Source organism: Rhinatrema bivittatum, chromosome 6, assembly GCF_901001135.1.
Source record: "Rhinatrema bivittatum chromosome 6, aRhiBiv1.1, whole genome shotgun sequence".
Taxonomy (NCBI): Eukaryota; Metazoa; Chordata; class Amphibia; order Gymnophiona; family Rhinatrematidae; genus Rhinatrema; species Rhinatrema bivittatum.
The window spans coordinates 237606468-237632020 of NC_042620.1; the positions used below are offsets into that span (position 1 = coordinate 237606468).

At 45.5% G+C, this 25553-nt stretch overlaps 1 protein-coding gene across 4 annotated transcripts in view; it reads right to left on the reverse strand.

The window, feature by feature from the left end:
* The window catches only part of LOC115094027 (protein FAM122A-like), a 210949-nt gene that overhangs the window by 24357 nt on the left and 161039 nt on the right, over positions 1 to 25553 (reverse strand). For 3 of the 4 annotated variants that reach the window (XM_029606657.1, XM_029606654.1, XM_029606653.1), the window contains exon 10: positions 21999 to 25311. In XM_029606657.1, coding sequence (XP_029462517.1) covers positions 25161 to 25311 — 151 coding nt within the window. In that variant the 3' untranslated portion in view covers positions 21999 to 25160. Of the gene's footprint in view, positions 1 to 4895; positions 4952 to 21998; positions 25312 to 25553 lie in introns of those variants that run through there. The other variant, XM_029606655.1, reaches the window with a different exon arrangement.

Genomic DNA, 25553 nt, shown 5'->3' on the forward strand with positions numbered 1-25553 from the left:
GGCGGATGTCTCGGATGCTGTGGCTCTTTGCGTGACCAGTGCAGTCGAGGGCGGAGGAACTTCTGAGACCATTCCGGTTGATGATAAGGTCGAGGGTAAGGTAGGAGGTGGTAGGAAGAAACCAAACAGCACGGTAGTAATAGGAGGTCTAGTTCCTCAGACTCCAGTTCGTCTTCCTCCTCCTCATCTGGTTGTCGAGCAGGTTCTCTGTCAGTCTTCCCAGTTGGGGGACAAAGGTGCTTCTGCGCTTGTGGCTATCACTGAACTTTGGGAGGAAGTTTCACACGTGCGTAGGAAACAAATTAGAAAACGGAAATATATTGTTATTTTCCATTTGCTAGAGGGTAGATGGGGTAAGCACTCAGGAAAAAAGAGGAACAAATCCGATTGTCCCCCGGGGGATGAGGTTAAGATCCCTAGGAACATACTTAATTGGGTCCGGTCTTTACTCAGATTGGCCAGTGTGGTGGGTCATTACGACCTATCACAGTACGGTGCGCTATTAACTTACACAGACACCATCATTGGAGCTCATAAGGATTATGAAGGTTGGGCTTGGCTCAACTACGATGAGTGTTTAGAGACAGGATGGCCAGCAACAAATCTATCTGTTGGGGTACCCAGGACGTTAGTCTCTGGCTAAAGCAAATGACCAATAAAGCACATCCCTCTGGCCCTTCTGTTCCGAGTCAACCTGGGTGTCCCGTGTCTGGGGCCCCTTCGTAGCTCAGCCAGCCCTTTCGTGGACAGGGAACCGGTGCTGGACAAGGAAAGTCTGCAATTGGGTCTTCTGACGTCTGTTGGTGTTTTAACCGATCGGGATGTCTTTTCCCCGATTGTAAATTTAAACATCTCTGTTCCATCTGCGCTTCCAGTCACCCCTCCACTAAATGTCCCCGAAAAGCGGGTTCGGGTCCTTCCACTGCTACCAAGTAATTTTGCTTTGAATGGGGCTCCCACCCCAATTTCCGTTGCGGGAATGGCTCCCTGGCTAGACGTGTATCCTAAGCATTAGTTGTCGGTGACTTTATGCAATGGCTTTGCCTTTGGTTTTCGTATCCTGTATGTTGGTGCTATCGAAGGTCTGAGTTCTAATTCTGTTTCGGTCGGTAGGCTGGAGTCAGTGGTTTGTCAGAAGCTGGTGGATGAGATTTTCTTAGGCAGGATTGCTGGACCTTTTATGGAACCCACCTTTTGCCAGAATGATTATTTCTCCTCTAGCGGTAGTTCCAAAAAAGGGGTTTGACTAATTCATAATTTGTCTTTCCCTGAGGGGTCATCCGTAAATGATTTCATCCCTCGCAAATTTTACTCAGTGCGTTATTCCTCTTGATTCGGCTGTTCGGTTATTACGTTGCTGTGGTGCTGAGGCGTTGATGGCCAAAGTGGACATTGAGTCTGCTTTCTGCCTTCTCCCGGTCCACCCCGACAATTTTCCTCTGCTAGGTTTTCAGTTCAGGAATCAATATTTTTTCGATAAATGTATGCCCATGGGTTGCTCTGTTTCCTGTGCTTACTTTGAGCTTTTTAGTTCTTTCGTGCACTGGGTTACCAAACAGTCTGCTGGTCAGTCAGGTAATATATACAAATTGTACACTATTTGGACGATTTTCTGTTCGTAGCTCCGGCTGCCTCCGATGTCTGCGCTCGTCTTATGGATACCTTTTTTGCAGTCGCCAGTTGTTTCGGAATTCCTATTGCCGCAAATAAGACTGAGGAGTTACACCACTTGTTTGGTGTTTTTAGGTATCGAGTTGGATTTGGTGGCTATGGGATCTCGCTTACCTACTGCAAAAGTGCAGCAGTTGAGATCTTTGGTGTCTGATGTGCTTCTGGCTAAGAAAATCATGCTTTAGCAGTTCCAGTCCCTAGTAGGCAGTTTAAATTTCGCATGCCGTGTTATTCCGATTGGTCGTGTTTTCTTATGGCGTTTATCTGCTTCGATGTCTGGCGTTCAGAAGCATCATCATCGCATTCGGATTACTCAACGGATCCACGATGATCTTAAGGAGTGGGATGCCTTTTTGGATGGTTTTAACGGAGTTCCTGTTTGGCAGTCTGATTCCCTCTCGAATCGTGATCTGGAATTATTTTCGGATGCTGCAGGTGGTATCGGTTTCGGTATTTACTGTCAGGGAGCATGGTGCATAACAGCATGGCCGGATAATTGGGTTTTAGTGGGTTCAACCAGGAATATCACTTTTTTCGAGCTTTTCCCCGTCTTGGTTGCGCTAGTCATTTGGGGGGATCGTTTACGAAATAAGAGGGTGGTATTTTGGTGCAATAACTTGGGAGTGGTCCAGATTATCAACAATTTTTCAGCCAAATGTGTCCTGGTAGCCGATTTGCTGTGCGAATTTGTCTTGCGTTGCTTGCAGCTAAATGCAATGGTTTCTGTGAGTTTTGTTCCTGGGGGTGGATAACAAAATAGCTGACTCTCTCTCTCAAGTGGGAGCAGTTTTGGAAGCTGGCGCCGAACGCAGACTCGGAATGCGCAGTCGTCCCAGATTTCCTTTGGAACTATGGAGTCCCGAAGCTTGGAATTTGTTGAGGTCATTGGTAGCAGCATCAACATGGACTTCATATCTTTTTGGGTGTTCCAATGTTTTGCAATTCCTAACTGTGCATAGTTGGTCTTGGTGACCAGTTTCTGATGAGCTGTTCTCCAATTACATCACGTCCTCCATGGAGGCAGGCTTGTAAAAATCTTCTGTTGCCTCTCACATTGCAGGATTGTCCTTTTTTAAGGCACAGGGCTGTGGTAATCCTTCCTATAGTGTTTTGGTTAGACGTTTATTGTCAGGGTGGTTGTATCGCTTGCCCCAGTCCATTGATGGTAGGCTACCCATTCCCACGCCATGTTATTGTGAATGTGGGAGTGCCTGCCGGATATTTGGTTTTCCCCGTTCGAGTTTTGCCTAATCCAGACTGCTTTGTTTTAGTCTTTTTTGGGGCATTTAGGGTGGGTGAACTGGTGAATCGTTCCGGATCCTGTTGTGACCACAATGGTTTGAGGGCGGCAAATGTTTTCTTAGAGGGTGATCAGTGAATTTTTAAATGCAGCCTATCTAAGACTGATCAGTCCGGAAGTGGTGCCTGGTTGGTTCTGTCTAGTGTTCCTGGACTTGCGACCTGTCCAGTTGCTAATGTGCGTGCGTGCATACTTATCTGTGCAACTTCCAGTCAGTATCCCCTTTTTCGTTCATGCCAATGGATCCCCCCTAACTAGATACCAGTTCAGCATGGTTTTGCAGAAAGTATTGCTGGCTCTCAGTCTGGGTGGTGGTCATTATGGTACTCACTCTTTCCTCATTGGCGCGACCGATTCTGGCTTGTCCACTGGTGTCATTCGCCGTATCGGCCGTTGGAAGTCTGGAGCGTTTGCCACTTATGTGAAATCGGGCAAATGGTAAGTTGTATATTGTTATGTGGTCTGCTTGCTGCATTTTGTTTTCCAGATTCGCGACTGCCCGAGCGGAGAGTGTGGGTGATTGGCCACTCTTATATTGTTTGGGTGCATCATTGGGCAGAGAAAAGACCATATGGCCCTCACCTTGGTTTGGCTCGGCATGGAGTCCGGGTGAAGTGGCTCTGCCTCTGTGGGATGTGATGGAACCAGCTACTCCCTCTCGTGTGGTCCTTGCTATCTAAGTGGCCACTTCCGGAGGTTTTGCTGGTTCACCTTGGAGGCAACGACTTGGGAGACTGGTCCTGTCGTCAACTACTGCATGCAGTCCGGAAGGATTTGGCTGTGTTATCGTCATGGCTGCCTGATACAACCTTAATTTGGTCGGACATTATTCTGAGGCCTGTCTGCATAGATTTGAGGATTTGGGGTTGTAGTAGAGTCAAACAGAATAGACAGATAGGGTCATGGTTGTCTGTACTCAGTGGGGTTCACATTACACACATTTGGTTGTGGGATGCCTGTCCTGGTCTTTACGGCAGGGACGGTGTTCACCTTTATAATGTAGGTAATGACCTATTCCTCAGTTCTATTCAGGAGGCCTTGGAATATGTTTTTCAGCTTGTTTAGGCTGCAGCTTTATTGTGGGGGGTGAGGGGGGCCGTGTGGATTTGGCCACACGACCCCCTTCCTTTGGCAGAGTTACCAGAGCCATGATTCTTTTGGGGTGGGGTTTAGAGCAAGGAATCTGCTAAGTGGCGGTCTTTCTTGACTCTGGTTTTAGTTGTATGTGACTGGGTTCAGCCAGATGTATGGGACCCCTTGCTGGGCTGTGGTGGGGGTCCCGGTTAGCGGCGGGAATCTGCTGGATATTGCAGGTTTGGTGGCCTGTGAAGGGATCATCTTGCTGGGACGAGGCAGATGATTCCTTGGGGTGGGTATTAGTGTTGACAGGTTGGCTCTGGTGATTGAATGACTAGTAAAGCTGCAGCCTTATTTGACTTCCAATTGTCTCAGAGTATTATTTTCGTGACTGTGTTATTATAAAGAGCTGAGGGGAGGGGCCATTAGTCCTGGCTGCCCATATTATTTGACACAAGGATAATTGGATAGGGGGTGTCAGCAAATAAAGGCTACACCACTTTTGCTTTTTCCATCATGTGGAAGATAGTGGGTGGAGTAACCCATAAGGCATAAAAGTTCAATGTCTTTTGATCCTGGGCCTGTAGCCATGATTTTGTGATACATATGTCTGTTTCAATGTACAAAATAAAGTCATACAAGATTTCTGATTTGTTTGTGATGAGCATGCATTTATAAGCAACATTTTGATAACTTAGAGAGATTATTGTTCTGAGGAAAGATTTCCTTGGGCAACTGATATTAAAACATTCTTACTGAATTAAGATTTTCATCTGAGTAAATAAATCCATATATTTGACATACCAGCTCCAATATTTGCTATCTACAAGACTGCCACTTGCCTTACCTCTCACTCTTCTTTAACTTAGGCTTCAAAATTCCTCTCTCTCTGTGTAATAATAGCTGGAATAGCAAAAGTTAGTGGGACATCAATTAGATGACAAAATGTATATTGACCTCTTCTAAATTGAACCCAGTTTACTATGTAATGCTCTTGAACGGAAAAAACTGAATAGCACTCCTATCCAACTGAACATATTCCTTTATATATATTTGCGGTTTACAGCACATCCACAGAAACTTTAAACTTCTATTGCTAAAGACTAGGTGCAAGAAACAATACCAATGACTTTCAATCTATTTATTTATTTATTGAGTTTTATATACTGTCATTCGGTAGAGCCATCATAATGGTTTACAAAGTATGTATTTTTCTTAGCAGCTGAGCAACGGTAAAACCATGTGAACATTATAGATTTTTTCTTAGCAGTTGTGCAACAGTAAAAACAATGTGAACATTTTCAGAAATAAAAACATATCAAGTCCAGAAAGCATTATTAGGATGGATGGGGAGGGTAAGGAGGTTCAGGATGGAGAGCAGGTATTAAGAGGTTTATAGATGAGAGTTCAGTTGAGAGTTGGGATGATCAGACATCTGAAGGTCAATGTAGTATTTGCAAAACATTAGTGTTTTTAGGTCTTTTTTGAATGTTTTTAGGTTGTGCTGGGTTCTCAGGACTTTAGGTAGGGTGTTCCACAGTTTAGGGGAAGCAATTGAAAAGGCTCTTTCTCTTGTGGTTGCCAGATGCACATCTTTGATGGGGGGGATGTTTAGGTAACCTCTCCTCCAAACAAATATAAGTACCAAGTGTTGCATTAAGGGGCACATTCCTTCAGTGATGCACTGATGGCCATGCACCACCTCAGCACTACTCTTAACATGCAGGTGTAGCCAATAATGTTGGGCCAAGATGAGCAAGCCTCCCATTTCATGTGTTCTCTGACCTCTAAAGTGCTTGTGAAGAATTAACAAAGAAGCAAAGGGTAGTCCCAACAGGTGACAGTCTCTGACTCCTCTTTCAGTTGTTGCATTCTGGTGTTCACATGAAAGATAGTATGCATGTTCAGTTTCAGTACATTATGCCTGATCCTCATTATAACTTTCCCAGTTTAGGCATGAATGTCAGGGTGTCTACACTTATTACTTTCAAATTAGTAACTTTTATTAGATTGGTACAGACATATGCAGGGTATATAGGAGGGTGTAGTTCAATAAGTTATAGGGCCAACCTATCCCTGGAATTCTAAGATATGGTAATTACTTTGCATACAATCCCAGTTGAGTATGCAACTGTAATTTTAAGTGAATCATGTACTTGTGTAAAACTACTGTACTGCACAATTTCAAGCAATAGGTAAAATGATGATAAATGAGAACTAAATTCAATGGCCAAAGAGAATGCTATACAAAAAGAACCTCTCCTTTGGGAGGCTTTTCTTCTTTTAACACTATGGGGCAGATAATACATAGATGTGTGTATTATGTTAATCCTCACATGTGGGTGACATCATCCGATGAAGTTCCCCCTTCAGTCTCATAAATAGCAAAAAATACGAGCGAGAAAAAATAACACAACAAACTGAAGGTGAATCCAACATCGTGGGGAAGCGGGCGGGATTCCTGAGGACTAACATCCTGCTGTCCTAGGAGAACACCTGTTACAAGTAAGCAACTGCGCTTTTTCCTAGGACAAGCAGGATGGTAGTCCTCACATGTAAGTGATTACAGAGCTCCAGACTCCCCCATCTGACCAGAGACCCACAGTAGCCGTACAAGGTGCCAACGGGCACAATACAACTGTGGCACTGTGGAGAAAACAGGGGGCAGTCTGGTCCCATAGAGAGCACGATAAGAGATAGTTGGGTTCAGGACTGGAATAAATTGCACAGGACAGACTGGCCAAAAGCGCTGTCCTGGCGACTATCCTTGTCAAGGCAGTAGTGAGCAGCGAACGTGCGGCTCTGCAAATTTCAGCGACAGGGATTGCACGCAGATGGGACACCAACGCCGCCATAGCCCGCAGAGTGAGCTTTCACCCTGCCAGCCAGTTGAATGTCTGCCTGCTCATAGCAGAAGGCAATGTAATCTGCTAGCCAGTTGGACAAGATTTGCTTCCCCACTGCTGCTCCCAGTCTATTGGGGTCAAATGACATAATGAGCTGGGAGGACTGCCTATGGGTCACTGTTCGATCCAAATAGAATGCAAGCGCCCACTTGCAGTCCAGGGTGTGGAGAGCATGTTCCCCTGGGTGGGAATGAGGCCTTGGAAAGAAGGTGGGAAGGATGATGGACTGGCTAATGTGGAAAGCAGTCACCACTTTAGGTAGAAATTTGGGATGTGTACGCAGCACCACACGATCATGGAAGAACTTCGTGTAGGGAGCATATATAACCAGGGCCTGGATCTCACTGACCCTGCGAGTGGAAGTGATCGCCACCAGGAACATGACTTTCCAGGCGAGGAACGTCAGGTTACAAGACTTAAGAGGCTTGAACGGGTGCTGCTTTAGCCTCACCAGGACAATGTTGAGATCTCACGGGGTAGCCGGAGGCCTAAGCGGGGGCTTTAGCTGAACGAGGCCCTGCATAAAATGTCTGACAAGAGACGACCAAAATGGGTGCACCAATGACACCCTGGTGGTGTTAGGGTTTTGAGGTGTTGGAGTGGATTCTTGGGTACTGCGGTGATGGCCACTCCCATGGGGAGGAGCCCCGTGAGGAACTGCAGTACTAGGCTAGACTCTATACACGCAAACACAGAGAATTCGTATTTATTATACAGCTTGATGGTACTGCCCAGGTGTGGCAGTAGTGAGGTAACCCAGTATAGTTAGTCCAGGGGTCCTCTGGAGAGGAGACCAGTCCCACGTTCGTATAGATGGTAGGCAGCGCAGGGTAAAAGAGAGTCCCAGATGCAGACTCCAGCGCTGAGCTGAAGATGAGACAAGCTGACAATGTTAGTTACTCACTGAAGTAGATAGCTGTATTGATGAGAATCCTGGCAGGCAGAAGTAGTTGAACTGTAGGCACCAAGGTAGGGAGAGCAGGCCCTCGAGGAGCAAGTACCCAGTCTCCAGGAATGGTACCTGAAAGAAAGCACAAGGGCCCTGAGGAACGGGTACCCAGGTTAGAGATGACCCCCGAAGGGCAGAAAGAACTTCCAGCGGCTGCTGGGAGCGGCAAAGCAGCTTAGGCCGGAACGAATCCAATCCTTGCTAACTCAGTTTGTTAGCAAACAAAGGGCAGGCTAAATACCCGGATGGCGTGACGTCACTCGGAGAGACGCCCCCTAGGTTCCCGCCATGATGTGGATAAAGACATAGGTGGCGTGCGCGTGCGTACTCTAGGAGGCCCTCCGGAAATCCATGGCGAACACTGTCGCCGTTGCCATTCCGGGGACGCCGGAGAGAGCGGCATGAAGATGCGGCAGCAGCCATCTTCCCAAGGCTTGAGGACAGAGAAGGAAAAAAAGTGAGGCACAAAGGTCAAAGCCGTCTGAGACCGATGGACGCAACAGTATCCCCCTTCAACGGGCCCCCTCCAGACCCCCCTACCTGGTCTTGGTTTTTGAGGATGCGATCGATGAAATTGATGAGGCATCTCTTTGTCCATGATATTAGCCAAAGGTTCCCAATAGTTTTCTTCTGGTCCGTATCCCTCCCATGACAGGAGGTATTTCCAAACTCTGCCTCTCTTTCTTACATCAAGGATGGCATCAACCTTGTACTCTATGTCTTCTTCTGTATCAACAGGAGTAGGATCAGGTGTCTTGGTGGAAAACTCGCTAAGAAAAAGCAGTTTCAGCAGCGAAAATGGAATGCATAATGAATCTTCATAGCTGGAGGAAGTTTCACTCATTATATGTGAGTGAGCCCAATCGTCGGAGAATTGGAAAGGGTGGAGCAAATCGAGCAGATGGAAGTTTGAGTCTAAGATGTTTGGTAGACAGCCAGACTTTATCACCAGGCTGAAATTCAGAAGCCTTGCAATAGTGAGCGTCATAGCCTCTCTTAGCTATTTGTCCTGCTTTTTGGAGCATCTCTTTAGTCTTGCTCCATAGCTGCTGTATATCTTTGGCAGTAGATTGACCTACTGGGGATGACACAGAAAGTGGAAGTGGTAAATGTTGTAAGAGTTGTCGTCCGTAGACCACTTCGAAAGGTGTAGATCCAGTAGATGATGCTGGATGCGAATTGATGGCGAATTCAGCCCAGGGCAACAGTTTAGCCCAGTCATTCTGTTGTGTACCAACATAGGCGCGGAGGAACTGTTTGAGAGTTCTATTCATTCTCTCAGTTTGGCCATTCGATTGAGGATGGTATGCAGAGGTGAAGTCAAGTGTGATGTCGAATTTCTTACACAAGGCTTTCCAGAACTTTGCTGTAAATTGAGCTCCTCTGTCGGAAACAATGTGTTTCGGCATGCTGTGTAGGTGAAAGATGTGACTGATGAATAGTTTAGCAAGTTCCATGGCTGAAGGCAAGCCAGGGAGAGCCACGAAAATCGATCCACTGTAACCCAGATGGTATTGTTACCTCCAGAAAGTGGCAAGTCCACACAAAGTCTGTTGCAATGTGGGTCCAGGGCTCATCTGGTACTGGCAAGAGTTGAAGCAGGCCCCAAGGGGGTCCGGGCAGAGGTTTCTGTCTGGCACAATTGGAGCAGGAAGCTATGTATGCAAAAGTGTCTTCCTTCATGGTGGGCCACCAGTAGTACTTTTGTAGCTTAGCCAGTGTTCGCCGTTGACCAGGGTGTCCAGCCAGTTTCGAATCGTGAGCCCATGCTAGCAACTTCTTTCTTAAATTGCAGGGTACAATGGTCTTGCCCGGGGGTACCGGATGTGTAGCTGTCAGAATAACTTTCTTCGGGTCGATGATATGCTGGGGTTCATCAGGTACGTCCTCTGACAGAAAAGAGCGAGATAATGCGTCTGCTCTGACATTTTTATCACCAGGGTGATATTTCAGCACAAAGTCAAATCTGTTGAAGAACAGGACCACCTCGCCTGTCTATGGTTGAGGCGTTGTGTGTGACGGAAGTACTCCAGATTTTTGTGATCAGTGTAAACAGTGATCTGATGTTGTGCACTTTCAAGCCAATTGCCAGCAATTCTTTTTCCCAATGCAGTAGTTCTTCTCCGCTGGCGAGAAGCGTCGGGAAAAGAATGAGCAGGGGTGCAAGATCTTAGTCACTGGTCTGGCTTAGCACGATTCCTACACCTACGTCAGAGGCATCGACTTCCACAATGAAGGGTCGTGCAGGGTCCGGATGGCGGAGACATGGTTTGCCTGAGAAGGCGTCTTAACTTCTGAAATGCTGTCACAGCTTCCGTAGACCAAGTGGCAATGTTGGCTCCCTTCTTACTCATCGCTGTTAGTGGAACAGTCAATGAAGAGTAATCTTTGATGAAGGTCCTGTAGTAGTTGGTAAATCCCAAAAATCGTCTTAGGCCAGTTGGTTGTGTCCATTTTTGAATACTCTCAAGCTTCTGAGGGTCCATCTGGAAACCTTTGTTTGAGACAATGTACCCTAAGAAGGGCACGGATTCCTTGTGGAATTCACATTTAGTCAACTTGGCGTATAAGCAATTCTCGCAAAGTCTCTGCAGAACTCTCTTGACATCTTCCTGATGGGATTTCAGGTCCTGGGAGAATATCAAGATGTCGTCTAAGTAGTCAATGACACATTGGTAGAGTAGATAACGCAGAATATCGTTCATCATGTTTTGGAAGACAGCCAGGGCATTGCACAAGCCGAAAGGCATCACCAGGTATTCAAAGTGCCCATCCCGGGTATTAAAAGCTGTCTTCTATTCATCGCCAGAGCAGATGCGAACTAAGTTATATGCTCCTTTGAGGTCAAGCTTGGAGAATATCTTGGCTCCCTGTAACCTGTCGAATAGCTCCGAGATGAGTGGTAAGGGATAGCGATCCTTTACAGTGATCTCATTCAGACCTCTGTAGTCAATGCATGGACGTAATGTTCCGTCCTTCTTCCCCACGAAGAAGAAGCCTGCGCCGGCAGGAGACTTGGAAGGTCTTATGAAGCCTTTCTGGAGATTCTCCTGGATGTACTCTGACATTGCTTTATTCTCTACCATAGAAAGGGGGTAAACCCTTCCTTTGGGTGGCTCCGTATTAGGCTTCAAATTGATGGCGCAGTCGTATGATATTTGTGGAGGTAAGACAGCGGCTTCTTTTGAAAACACTTCTTGGAAAGATGCATATTGAGGCGGCAACCCAGGCAACAAAGGGGTAGTTGGCATGCATGGTATTGTAGAGACCTCCATCAAGCATTTGCCATGGCAATCTGGACCCCAATGTGAAAGCTCCAAAGTGACCCAGTTGAATTGTGGTATATGTTTCTGCAGCCACGGTAGCCCAAGTACCAAAGGGTGCATGGCCTTTTCTAGCACAAAGAAGGAAATAGTCTCTATGAAGAGCACCAGTACGTAAGCTCACTGGTTCTGTAAGCAGGGTTACTTCACCTGGTAAGGGCTCTCCATGAATAGAGGACAAAAGTAGAGGAGACATCATGGTAGTGATGGGGATCCGCAAATGTTCCACTAGATGATTCAAAATGAAATTTTTCCTGCCCCAGAGTCCACTAAGGCAAGGGTTTGGTATTCTAGAGGCTCGCAGATTATGGATACTGGAAGAGAGAGTGGAGGAGAGGGTGCAGTTAGACCTAAGAAGAGTCCTCCCACAGGACTTAGGTCTGGGAATCGTCTCTCTTTAGAAATCAAATGACTGCAGGCCCAATTGCATTGGTTCTTCTTCGTCAGCAACAGGTCCTGGGTGTGTAGGCCTGAGTAGAGACTTGACATGAGTCTCTCCCTGAAGTTGTCTTCTGGGATGCTTGACCTCTTGAACCTTGTCACGAAGTCGGCGATCAATCCTTGTTGCCAACTTCATCAGTTCTGCTAAGGTTTTAGGCATCTCTCGAGCCGCCAGCTCATCTTTCAACCGGGAGTTCAGACCTTCAAAGAAGAGGGTCTTCAGGCATCTAGGGTCCCAATGTAATTCAGAAGCCAATGACTTGAATTCAATGGCGAAGTCTGGTAAAAGTTTATTACCTTGTTTTAGAAGAACCAAGGTTGATCCTGCTGCCGAGTACCGGGCAGGGTCATCAAATACTGATTTAAACAGTTCAAGAAACGTGGCAAGATCATTCAGGATAGGATCACTGCGCTCCCACAGCGGTGAGGCCCAAGCCAGCGCTCTTCCGTCCAGTTACGAAAGGATGTAGGTGGTCTTGGCATACGCTGTAGGAAAATGGTTAGGTTGCAGAGAAAAGAGCATGCAACATTGGTTGATAAATCCTCTACATTTCCACACTTCACCCGCAAAGTGTGTTGGAGCAGATAGAGGCACAGTAGTTGTGACCGTCATTTCTGGCGGTGTAACTTCTCTACCTGCGGCAGCCAGTGCATTCATCTGTGCGTGTAACCGATTAAAGACATCAGTCAAGTTGTTTAACAAATTCTGATGTTCAGAGATTCGCTGGGCCAGGCCTGGAATGGCCTGCAAAGTGGTGAGCTGAGCCAAATCCATGGAGTTAGCAATCTGTTAGGGTTTTGAGGTGTTGGAGTGGATTTTTGGGTACTGCGGTGATGACCACTCCCACGGGGAGGAGTCCCATGAGGAACCGCAGTACTAGGCTAGACCAGTGGTTCTCAACCTTTTTTCTGTCGGGACACACCTGACAGATGGTTCTCACATGCGTGACACACTGACCCATGATCGTCACAGGGCTAGATGTAAAAGTACAGTTTGCATCCATGGGAACCCCCCTGACCCACAATAATGGATGTAAAGCAGAATTATGACATTCCCCATACAACTCACCCTACAAAAAAGATATTCCGGTTCTGGTGTCATCTCAGTAACAGCAACTCAAACTCCTTCTACTTCCAGGCTCAATAGCCCTACTTATGAAAAGACAGCAGTTTACCACCAATGCATGTCCTCTTGAGAAAACACAACAAATAAGACTAAATCAAACGCTTACATGCTAGTAAAATATCTCTGTAACAGACACAGAACCGACCTAACATACTCCCAGGATCTGTAGTAATGCACATAAACTAATCCGCACACAGTTACACCTGTATTATGGAATACACTCAAACAGGAGCAACCCTATTTATGAAAAGTCAACACTACAAATATTAAATCAGGTCCTAAAAACCAATACACTTCTTATTAGGAAAACAGAACTAGCAAGCAGCTATAGATCCCCACACAGAAATAATTGTAAAACTATACTAATAAGCAGAATAAATGTTTCACAACAACTATGAACAGAATAACATCCAACAATTAAAAACTCATAAAAACTATTAAAAATTCTCCAAACACCAATAAAATATTTCAAAAAAAGCAGACACATCACATAATATTAAATAATTAAAATGGCAGTCAATCAAGAAAAATAAACTTAAAAAGCCACCTTTACTTACCCCCCTCCAGCAGCTCTCCTACTCCTCTTCCATGCAGGCCGTAGCACACACCAGAAGCAGCAGTAGTGGCTAAGTTCTATACTCATGGTCCTCTTCCTTAGGGCCCATGTCTCTCACACACACACCATATCAGTCATGCCCCCATGACCAGTTTCTGTCTCTCACACACCAATCATCTCCCAGTCTTTGACACACACACCAGTCACCTTCCTGAACATTTTCTCTCATGCCATACACACACACAGGCTTCCCACTCCCGTGTTCCACTTACATATATGGGCTTCTCACTCTCATAATCACTTTCTCTTTCTCACACACACTCACCAGTCTCTCACTCCCATGCTTGTTCTCTCCACATGCACAGGCTTCTCATTCCCATAATCACTTTCTTTCTCTCACACACATACACAAACACACACACTAGTCACCTGATCTCTCTCATGCATACACACACAGGCTTCCCAATCCCATGTTCTCTTTCAGATATACAGGCTTCTCACTCCCATGCTGTATCTCACACACTCCCAGCTTTCTCACTCCCATGCTCACTCTTCACGTGCACAGGCTTCTCATTCTCATAATCACTTTCTTTCTCTCTCTCACATACACACAAACACACACTAGTCACCTGATCTCTCTCATGCATACACACACAGGCTTCCCACTCCCATGTTCTCTTTCAGATATACAGGCTTCTCACTCCCATGCTGTATCTCACACACTCCCAGCTTTCTCACTCCCATGCTTACTCTCTTCACATGCACAGGCTTCTCATTCCCATAATCACTTTCTCTCTGTTACACACACACACACACCAGTCTCTCTATCATTTCCATGCTCGCTCTCCACGTGCACAGGCTTCTCATTCCCTGAATCACATTCTCTCTCTCTCACATTCACATACACACCAGTTACACCGTCACCTTACCAACCAGTCTCTCTCTCATACATGCACACACACACAGGCTTCCCACTCCCATGCTCTCTCTCACATAATCAGGCTTCTCACTCCCATGCTTTCTTTCACATACACCCCCACAACACCAGGCTTCTTACTCCCATGCTTTCTCACATACCCAGATTTCTCACTTCCATGCTTTTTCTCTCTTTCTCACACACACACACACACACACACATCAGTCACATCCCTGACTGTCTCACACTCTCACATACACATCAGTCATCTCCTTGAGCAGTCACTTTCATTGTCTATCACATATACACATACATCATCTCTCTGACCAGTTTCTCTCAATCACACATGTGCTCTCGATCAAATACATTCTCTCACTTACACACAGGCTCTCAATCACACACACATTCTCTCACACACAGGCTGGCTGGCTGCTTCTCTTTCTTTCTCTCACTCACTTCCTCTCTCTCTCCCCCCCGGACACAAATGGTAGCTGCAGCAGCCTAGCAGCCTCCAGCCCCCGCAGGCCAAGAAAGAAGAATTCCATCGACCGCGGGAGGCTCATGCTGCTGTCTCCTTTCCCGATTACCGGCTGCTTCAATTGCTTGGGGGCCGATGCTGCAGCCGGCACTGCTACTTTATCACGCGGCACGGCTCTTTCTCCTTCCCGCGCACCGCGTATCACTTCCTGTTCTGAGTCACGGGGGGGGGGGGGGGCAGGCGCGGGAAGAAGAAAAGGCCAGCCACGGGTGCCACAGCTTCTTTTAGCACTGCTGTCGTTCCCACTGGGCTTGAACGTGCTGATAGCCCGGCAGCAACAGCAGCAGGGAAGGAAGAGCAGCGGGAGAGACTGGGAGCACGCGACACACCAGCCGGTGCTTGGCGACACACTTGTGTGTCGCGACACACTGGTTGAGAACCGCTGGGCTAGACTATACATGCAGACACAGAGAATTGGAGAAATTACTTACCTGATATTTTCGTTTTCCTTAGTGTAGACAGATGGACTCAGGACCAATGGGTATAGTGTACTCCTGATAGCAGTTGGAGACGGATCAGATTTCAATCTGATGTCAGCCCTAGTACATATACCACTGCAGGAAGTGCAGCTCTTCAGTATTCTCCTCGAAAAGCATTGTGGATATATGTATGACGGAATAATTTGAATAACTTGATTAACTTTATAACTTGGATAACTTAATTAATTTGAACCGGTTGAATTGGTTATAGCTGGAGACCGTCAGTGCCCTCAACCGAGAAACGTTGACACCCGGTAGGATGGGTGTCCTAGCTGAAGGAAAGCATGGCTTACCGGTGAATCACTCGCTCTCGGGGATGTCACCCGAGAATTCCATGAGTAACGGCAGCTGTGGGTGGGATGCTGAGTCTATCTCTCTACACTAAGGAAAATGAAATTATCAGGTAAGTAATTTCTCCATTTCCTAGCGTGTAGCAGACGGACTCAGGACCAATGGGATGTATAAAAGCTACTCCCGAACCGGGTGGGAGGCTGCCCGTGACCCACTTAGTACTGCCCTTGCAAATGCTGTGTCCTCCTAAGCCTGAACATCAAGGCGGTAAAACCTGGAGAAGGTGTGGTATTCTTGGTTCTTTGAGCAGCCTGGCAGATCATGGTTTCAATCTAGTCCGTAATGCATGGAGATCCTGTGCTGTCATCTGAGCAGCCGGGGAAAGAACGGATAATGGTATCGGAAGAGGAGGAAGCGGTTGTTTCCCATAGACACAGAGAAAGGGCGAGGATCCCGTAGCAGCTTTGCCATGACTATTATGGGAGAATTCTGCCCATGGGAGAAGGTCGGCCCAATAACCCTGATGTTTGTTCACAAAGGCTCTTAAAAAGGTCTTTAATGTGCAGTTAGTTCGTTCAGTTTGTCCATTGGCTTGGGGGTGGTAAAATCCAATTTAACCCCAAATTTACTGCACAAAGACCGCCAATATATAGCCGTGAACTGGGTTCCATGGTTTGAAACAATATGGCGAGGTAATCCATGTAATCAAAAAATATGTGTTGTGAACAACTTGGCCAGTTCTGGAGCGGAGGGTAGTGCTGGGAGGGCGATAAAGTGGGCCATTTTAGAAAAACGGTCAATGACCACCCAAATCACCCGATTCCCATTGGAAGTAGGTAAATCTACCACAAAATCGGTAGCAATATGAGTCTAGGGTTCCTTGGGTACAGATAGAGGCTGTAACAAGCCCCAAAGACATCCTACCAGAGATTTCTGCCGGGCGCAGGTTGGGCACGAGTCCACATAGGCTCTCACATACTGGTACATCAATGGCCACCAATAATATCTTCGGAGGAGCGAGAGGGTTCGAGCTCGACCCGGATGTCCAGCCACTTTAGAATCATGGGCCCATTCCAACAAGCGTTGTCGTAACCAGGTTGGAACGAGTTTTCCCCGAGGGAACTATATGAGTAGTGGCCACCAGGATGCGTGCTGGATCAATAATGAAGCCCGGTGGGTCTGGATAATCTTCGGCCTCAGAGGCGCGAGAGAGGGCGTCTGCTCTGATGTTTTTGGCGACTGGTCTGTACTTTACTAGGAAATCAAAACGGTTAAAAAATGAGGACCAGTGCACTTGTCGGGGATTTAGACGTTGGGCTTGATGAAGATGTTCTAGATTCTTAAGTCTGTATAGACCGTAAAGGTATGTTGTGCTCCCTCCAACCATTGTCGCCAAGCCTCAAAAGCCAGTTTTATGGGCAGGAGCTCTTTATCCCCGATACCATATCCTTTTTCAGCAGCAGAGAATTTGCGAGAAAAATAGGAACAAGGGTGGAAAACCTCCTTAGTAGAAATTTGACCCAAGACAGCCCCAACAGCAGTTGAGGAGGCATCCACTTCTAAAACAAAAGGACGTGCAGGATCCGGATGGTGAAGGCAGGATTCAGAAAGAAAGGCCTTCTTTAGCCTGGAAAAAGCGTCCACTGCCTCCATAGACCACTCCCTGGTATTGGCTCCTTTTCGAGTTAATGCGGTCAATGGAGCAACTAATTGGGAGTAATGAGGAATGAAGTGCCTGTAAAAATTGGCAAAACCCAAGAATCGTTGCAGGGAGCGCAGACCGGAGGGCTGGGGCCAGTCCCGAATGCAGGCCACTATCTGGATTGGAAATAATGTATCCCAAATAGGGCAAGGACTTGGCTTCAAAAATAAATTTTTCCAACTTAACATACAGCTTGTGAGCTCGCAGACGCTGCAGTACTTGTTGGACATCATAGCGGTGAGATTGAAGATCTCGGGAGAAAATCAGTACGGTGTCCAGATAGACAACTACTTTATTGTACAATAGATCCCGAAAAATTTCATTCATCATAGACTGGAAAACTGCACAGTCCGAAGAGCATTACTAAATATTCAAAATGTCCATCCCGAGTTATTAAAAGCAGTCTTCCATTCGTCGCCAAGTCTGATGCGGTCTACGTTATATGCCCCTCGTAGATCAAGTTTTGTAAATACTTGGGCACCCTGTAACCGGTCCAATAAGTCCAGAATGAGGGGCAACGTGTAACGATTTTTCCTGGTTATGGTATTCAAGCCTAGATAATCTATGCAGGGCCGTAAAGTACCATCTTTTTTGGCCACAAAGAAAAAACCAGCTCCGGCTGGTGATGTTGACGGGCGAATAAATCCCCGGTCTAAATTCTCCTGGATGTATTGGGCCATAGCCTGGGTCTCAGGAAGTGATAACAGATATACCCTTCCTCGAGGAGGTATGGTCCCAGGAAGCAGATTGATGGCACAAACTGCCAATGTTCAAGTAAAATTTCTGCATTTTCTTTGGAGAATACATCAGCATAACTGGAGTATTGTGAAGGGAGATCTCCTGAGGTGGTAGCAAGACACTGTGAGAGGACATGTCACTGGAAGAAGGCATTGCTGTTGACATCGTGAGCTCCATTTGGTTAACTGAAGTGTCTCCCAATCGATCATGGGGGAATGTTTTTGGAGCCAAGCCATCCCTAGAATGACTGGATAACGGCCTTGTCAATGACATGAAGGGATATCTTTTCCATATGTAGTATACCAGTCCTGAGGTACACCGGAAGTATAGTCCGAAGGATTCGTCCAGGAAGTGGATTTACGGATATAGAAGAAAGTACCAACGGTGTCTCTCATAGTGCAGTAGGTAAACCAAGGTATTCGACCAGATTACTCATAATAAAATTCCCTCCTGCCCTGGAATCCAGAAGAGCCAAGGTAGAGAATTCTTGCTGGTTCTGAATCAACGTTACGGGAAGAATAAGCTGGGAAGCAGAGCAGGTAAAACCTAGAACCATCTCCCTGATTGGTTCTAGGCTCTGAAGTTTCCCCCTTTCTCAGGACAATTGGCCAGAAAATGTCCCTTTCCAGCGCAGTATAAACATAAGCCTTGAGTTCGGTGACGCCGTCTTTCTTCGGTCGTTAAAGGACTCCTCCCTAATTGCATAGGTTCTTCCGGCTGAAGGCTTGTAGCAGTAGGCTGGGGGCTTGACAGTGGCCTGGAGAAGGAGGGTGCCAGAGTGATTGGTCTACGTGGCCTACACAATTCCCTGGAGCGTTGCTGCAGACGCCGATCGATTTTGCTAGCTAGATCAATCAGACCATCCAAAGAATCAGGGAGATCTCGAGCAGCCAACTCATCTTTGATGAGAGTGGCTAGTTCTTCCAAAAAAATACTCTGTAATCTGTCCTCTCGCCAATTTAATTCAGTAGCCATTGTCCGAAATTCGATGGCATAATCAGATAATGTACAAGCGCCTTTACGCAGATGAAGAATATCTGACCCTGTAGCCGTCAAACGACCGGGATCATCAAAGGTCCGTTTAAAAACCTAGAGGAATGTTGAAGATCCTGAAGAATTGGATCTCCCCTCTCCCATAGTAGGGATGCCCAGGCCAGAGCCTTGCCGTCTATCAATGAAAGTATGAAGGTGGTCTTTACTGTATCCAAAGGAAACACCGTTGGTTGCAGCGAAAAGTGCATTGAACACTGAGAAAATCTCGACATTGTCCTGGATCACCTGCGTACCGTGGAGGGGCCGGTGATCGAATGGGAGAGGTGCTGGGTGTTGGAATGGCTGGTGGTCCATTGGGAATTTCAGAGGCATCTATCCGGGAGTTCAGATGTTGTAGGGATGCCGTCAGGGAGTCTAGGCATTGCTGCTCTGCTGCTGTATTCTTAAAGCTAGGCCTGTAATAGCCTGCAGACCGGAGAGGTCCAATGGGTCCATGGCCTTGCAATCTGTTACAATTCAATGAATTGGTGAACCCTTGGGCCGCAATGATAAGATGTTTAAAGGGCTTACCACAGTTCCTTATTGGTGGGAGATGGACCTCAGGGATGGTAACCAGGTGATGAGGTCGTGCCAGCGGAGCAGCGGCTAGGCAGATAGTATGGAAGAGTTCAAGACAGTCCAGGGTCGAAGGCAGGTGGCAGGCAAGGCAAAGTCCAATATCCAAAGCAGGGTCAAAGGCAGGCAGCAGGCAAGGCAAAGTCCAATATCCGAAGCAGGGTCAAAGGCAGGCAAGCGAGGCAGAAGACACACCAAAATGGACCTATTGCAAGGCACTGTGGAACCCTCAAAGGCCTCTTCAAATAGTCCTGGACAGGAAGTGGTTCCTGGGAGCTTAGAATGACTTCCTACCATGGCTCCTATAACTGGGGGGAGGAGCCAAGCGCCTGTGTCCGACAGAGGCCGTTCCTGCAGGAGCAATGCTGCCAGCATCCTACTATTTCTGCCGATGATGATGGCGGCACGGGGAGTCCTGCATCTGCTGCTGCCGGCGGCAGCCTGAGGAGCCTTGAAGCAGCCGCGATGCAGGGGCCGGTTTGCTGGTTCCCTGCCGCAGCTGTTGCTGCCGGTAAGTGCGGCTGGTCTAGAGGATCGGCCACTGCCGATCACAACAGGAAGAGAGGTGGATACAGCCTCAGGACTTGGAGAGTCCTTTACAGCTGTTATGGATCAACTCTTTACCCATATATCCTTCAATGCATATTTTTTGTTTTTGTTTTCTGTTCCTTTCTATCTCGGTAGGCTCCACGAGGACCTATTGTACAATTTTCATGAAGATTGGCCTTTCACTAACCTGAACTATTTTATGTAAGGTACTAAGGAAAGATGTATGCCAGCAATATAGAATTTATGAAATAGTTACCGTTACTTGTGTCCAGGGATGTATACATACACATTTTTGCCAACTGAGAACATCTGTAGCTGGATATTAAGGGGCGGATTTTCAGAGCCCTGCTCGCGTAAATCCGCCCAAAACCGGGCGGATTTACGCGAGCAGGGCCCTGCGCGCCAGGAAGCCTATTTTACATAGGCCTCCCGGCGCGCGCAGAGCCCCGGGACTCGCGTAAGTCCCGGGGTTCTCCGAGGGGGGCGTGTCGGGGGATGGCCCGGTCGTCGCGGCGTTTCGGGGGCGTGTCGGCAGCGTTTTGGGGGCGGGTACGGGGGCGTGGCTACGGCCCGGGGCGGTCCGGGGGCATGGCCGCGCCCTCCGTACCCGCCCCCAAGTCGCGGCCCGGCGCGCAGGAGGCCCGCTCGCGCGCGGGGATTTACGCCTCCCTCTGGGAGGCGTAAATCCCCCGACAAAGGTAAGGGGGGGTTTTAGACAGGGCCGGGTGGGTGGGTTAGGTAGGGGAAGGGAGGGGAAGGTGAGGGGAGGGCAAAGGAAAGTTCCCTCCGAGGCCGCTCCGATTTCGGAGCGGCCTTGGAGGGAACGGGGGTAGGCTGCGCGGCTCGGCGCGCGCCGGCTATACGAAATCGATAGCCTTGCGCGCGCCGATCCAGGATTTTAGCGGATACGCGCGGCTCCGCGCGTATCTACTAAAATCCAGCGTACTTTTGTTTGCGCCTGGAGCGCAAACAAAAGTAGGCTATTCGCGCTCGTTTTAAAATCCGCCCCTAAGGCTTTTTGCAAAAGCCTATTAATCGGGCCTCCAATTTGTAAATTGGTATTTTGTTGTTGCTTTGCCTATCTTACTGTGCTTTTGGGTATTCTGCTTACTGTGCCTGAGGATTTGCCTTTTTTCTCAGTGCATAGGCTTGTACATGTCACCGTTGGTACTGCTTTCTCACAGTACTGTTTTATTTTCTTAGTTATTTTTAGTAATATAAATTTTATATAGTAATTTGCTCTGCTGCTGCTCAAAAAACATCAGAAATTGTGTATTTATTAGGGACCCTCTTAAGAAGCTCCAAGGGGGACCACCTGGCCTCTGGTATAGCCAGGAGCCAGTAATGTGGCCCCATTTGGAACAAGTCTGCCCACCCCTGCATTAGAAGCACATCTGAAATGAAAGGCAGACCACAAAACTGTTACACGGTAATAAGGTTTGATAACCAAGATTCTGGACCTGACTCAGACTAATAAACAGTTCTATATTCAATTCACTGAACCATAGCAATAGCCACATACTTAAGCACATCATTAAACTGAATAAAAAGACTTAAATCTACTATGGTCAATTATCTTCTAGTTTGACTTTAGCAACCTAACCATTATAATACATTACGTATCCAATGATGTTACTTAAACCACCACATTTATTTATTGTATTTATATTCCACCTTTCAGCCACTTCAAAGTGGATTATTAGGTAGAAAATTCCTCAGCCATTTTACCATAACAAAAAAAATATTCAGTTCTTTCTTAACTTTCAACTGTCTCTCCTTTTAACTTTTTTTTTTTTTTTTAACAGAGGGAATAAAACACCACACACAATTTATGAAGCTGAAAGTTAAAATTATATAATTTATTAGCACTAGAAAGACTGTGCATGTTGAAATACAATGCACCAATGAGAATGGAACACAGCTAGCTATCAGTAGCATGGCTTCCTACCATGCAATACTATATACCACAATATGCACATTTACTCAAAAGAAGAAAAGTATTTACATTCCACAGATGAACATCTAACACAAAGGTTACTGACCTATAACAGGATACTCATTTAAACAAAAGAAAATAAAAAAATACATAAAGTACAATTTATCATATGAAACACTAAGTCATCTTCTAATTTAAGACACTATCTCTTCTATGTCACAAACATTACCAATTTTTTTCTCCTTTGAAGGACATCTAGTGTCATTGTTTTTCTAAAATAAGTAGTTTTGGATAACAAAAACTTTTTTTATCTATGTAAATATGTATATTTACATCATTTGGGCAAAGATATAGTAGCTTATAATTCTGGCTCTATGTCTCTCTCTCTGTCTCTCTTTCTCACACACACACACACATTTTATATATCTATATCTATCTAACTATATATAGATAGATATATATATATTTATAAGTGCTTACCAAACTGCCACTTCCAGTATTAGACATTAATATTTCAAAAGCAGTTTCTTGTAGCACCAAATACTTAAATGTCTCTGAAACTGAGGACACATCTTTAGTGCAGTAAGCACACAGCACTTGATCTGAGAAGTCTCAGGCAGACTAAAGTACTCTGTGCATTAGAAAACCCCATGTCAGATTGGTCACATTTGGGTTTTTATAGTTAGTGTAAAACATTTTGCATGGCCTAAGATTTTCCTTTGAATTGAGCACTAAAGAGATCTATTTATAAAGCATCTGATTCAGACAATTTCTGCCAATGAGCATGTCCCAAACAGAATGAATTTATACTCTGCTTGAAACAGAAATCAGTCAGACTGGATGGTTAGTTATTTTCTGGTGGTGAAATCCCCTCTACCCAGACAACGTGATGGCTGCAATTGTTTGGATCCGGACCAAAAGATGTGTTCCAAAAGTATAAAGTAGCTAGAAAAGTTAGGATCCAATTTGATCAAAACACTAATGAGCTAAGGTGCTTCATGTGGCTAGAAAAGCCAAATCAGTTAATTGAATGTATAAACAAATAACCAGGTTTGAATCAGTCCCTTATGGAACTAGGCTCTAATAAATAGATTACAACTTGGGCTTTGACAATACCTTTTCAATAAATTAAAAAATGCCTACATTCAAAAAGTCCTGCTGATTTCATTACTAATAACGGAATAGTTTACAGTCACCACAAAAAAGCCAAGTCAGTATATTGATAAAGACATTTCTGCCTGTTTCACAACGTGACAAATATAATTATATTCAAACCAGACATCACCATTTAACATCCTCTGTCCCCCCCCCCCACTGCAAACAAAAAGAAAATAATAAAAATTACCAACAACAAACTGATGAATGGCATAAGCAGTGTCAGCAACATACATGCATCGTTCCTCAGTCCTCCCACACAGTTTTTATTATTTAACTATTTAAAAAATAAAGAAGGTAATTTTCAAAGCCTTTTCCATGGGCTTTTTAAAAATTGCCCACTCTGTATGCAAGTAAAAGTGCACAATTTCACCTGTGGTATGGGGAGGCATTCTTGGGAGCAGGGTTTACCCGCATGGAATAGCAGGTGTAGATGCATGTGGGTAATTTTCCTTAGGCAATTTTCAAAGGGGAAGTATGTGCATACGTCCAATTTGAAAACTGGTGCAAAGTCCATTGGTAAAAAAGGCCCACCAAGTTTGCGGATATGTGTGCCAGTCTGACAACTGCCACTACCGTGAAGAAAAGGGAAAAGGCACCCACCTGGATGGACACAAAGGTTTAAACTAAAGCACTTCTCTGGAAATTCTATCAGAAGCGTGAGGTTCCCACTATTGTTCAGAGTATTCATCTTGCGCCAGCAGATGAATACGCACTCAGTCTAAGTAATCATCACCTCAAATCCAGTCTTCAAAGCCCCGAGCAGATTTTTTTTTTTTTTATATCCACAATGAATATCCATGAGATATGTTTGCAAATATCTGGTCCAAAAGCCAAGCAAATTTGCAGAATCTGGTCACACCAAAAAACCAGACCAGGTTGGAAATATTAAGGATTGGATTTCAGAACTAATTCAATAGAGGGTATGGTGAGTTAATCAAACTTTAGTTCCAGTGCAAAAACTGCTCCAGAATTATCAATGAAATTATTCCAATATTGTCAATGGTTGGGGGGGGGGGGGGGGGGGGGGGGGGAGAACCTGGAACAAATTTTGCATTATAACAAAAATCAATAAAGTTGCCCCAGGAAGAGTAATTTTCAAAAGATGTTTGCAGATAAATTAGTGCTTTACCCGCAGAAATGGCCCTTTGGAAACTGCAACAGATACATGTGTAAATTTATGCACACACACACACACACACACTGTATATACTACTTTCTCACATGGGGGGAGGCATTATGTGTAACTTATACACATATTTGCAGGCTAACTTATGTGCAATGTTACAAAATTACCCCCTAAATTTCTAAATGTTTTATCTATCAAGACAGGCTGGCTCTACAATTAATCTTTTCCTTATTTACTACCTGAGAAAGATGAACTATCATTAACATGCAGTCTCTATTATGATTGACTTGATCAATAATGTGATAAGAACCTGATATTTTCTGGAAATTTCTTTATTTTTCTAACAGCAGTGAATGCCTAAGTATTTGGCACTATTTAAAATTAGCCAGGGTATAACAGCAAGAAATTTCCAGTTTTATAATGACAGAGAGAGGTTTCCTAAATTGAGCAATCCAACATCAATAATATATTACTTTATCTGAACTTACTATATCCCCATAAATAAATAGCCTAAAGATAGCATGTTTGGAGGTTAAAAACACATCTTATTTGTAAAAAGTCTAATCCAAAAATAACCGTACTAAAGTGTAAAACGTTTTCCTTTTAGAGCCATCATGAAAGTTTTCTGTGAATAAAAGACATCATGAAATTTCCATTACAGACAAGAGTCAGTCAGATATTTTGTACGACATTAAACAGTCACACAGATAGTGATCCATGTCTGCGAGATGGCTCCAGATCAGTTCTTTTCCTCACAGAGCTCTACAAGGTTACTTCAATAAGGGATCATCGAGTGGGACAAATGGAGAGCAGGAGTCCAAAGAAGATGCTGGAGACTCTGTTGCAGTGCTGACTTTAGCAGGTGAACTGCAGGAAGAGCCCACACTGCTGCTGCTGCCATCCAGGATACCCGAAGACAGGCTGCAAAGAAAGAAACGTCCATATGCCACTTTTATATAGAAAAGAAAACAACCCTGAAGATTTGTTTTTGGACTGCATAACAGCAGTGCAATTAAACCTGAAAAAATACATATATATAATATGTTTAAAAGGGGAAAAATTAAAAAGTAGTCAGCAAAATAAAGATGGTGCATTTTAAAACTATCTCTGCATACTGCCAGTATTTCCCCTTTGGTGTTTTCATGCAAGCGAATACTGAGAAA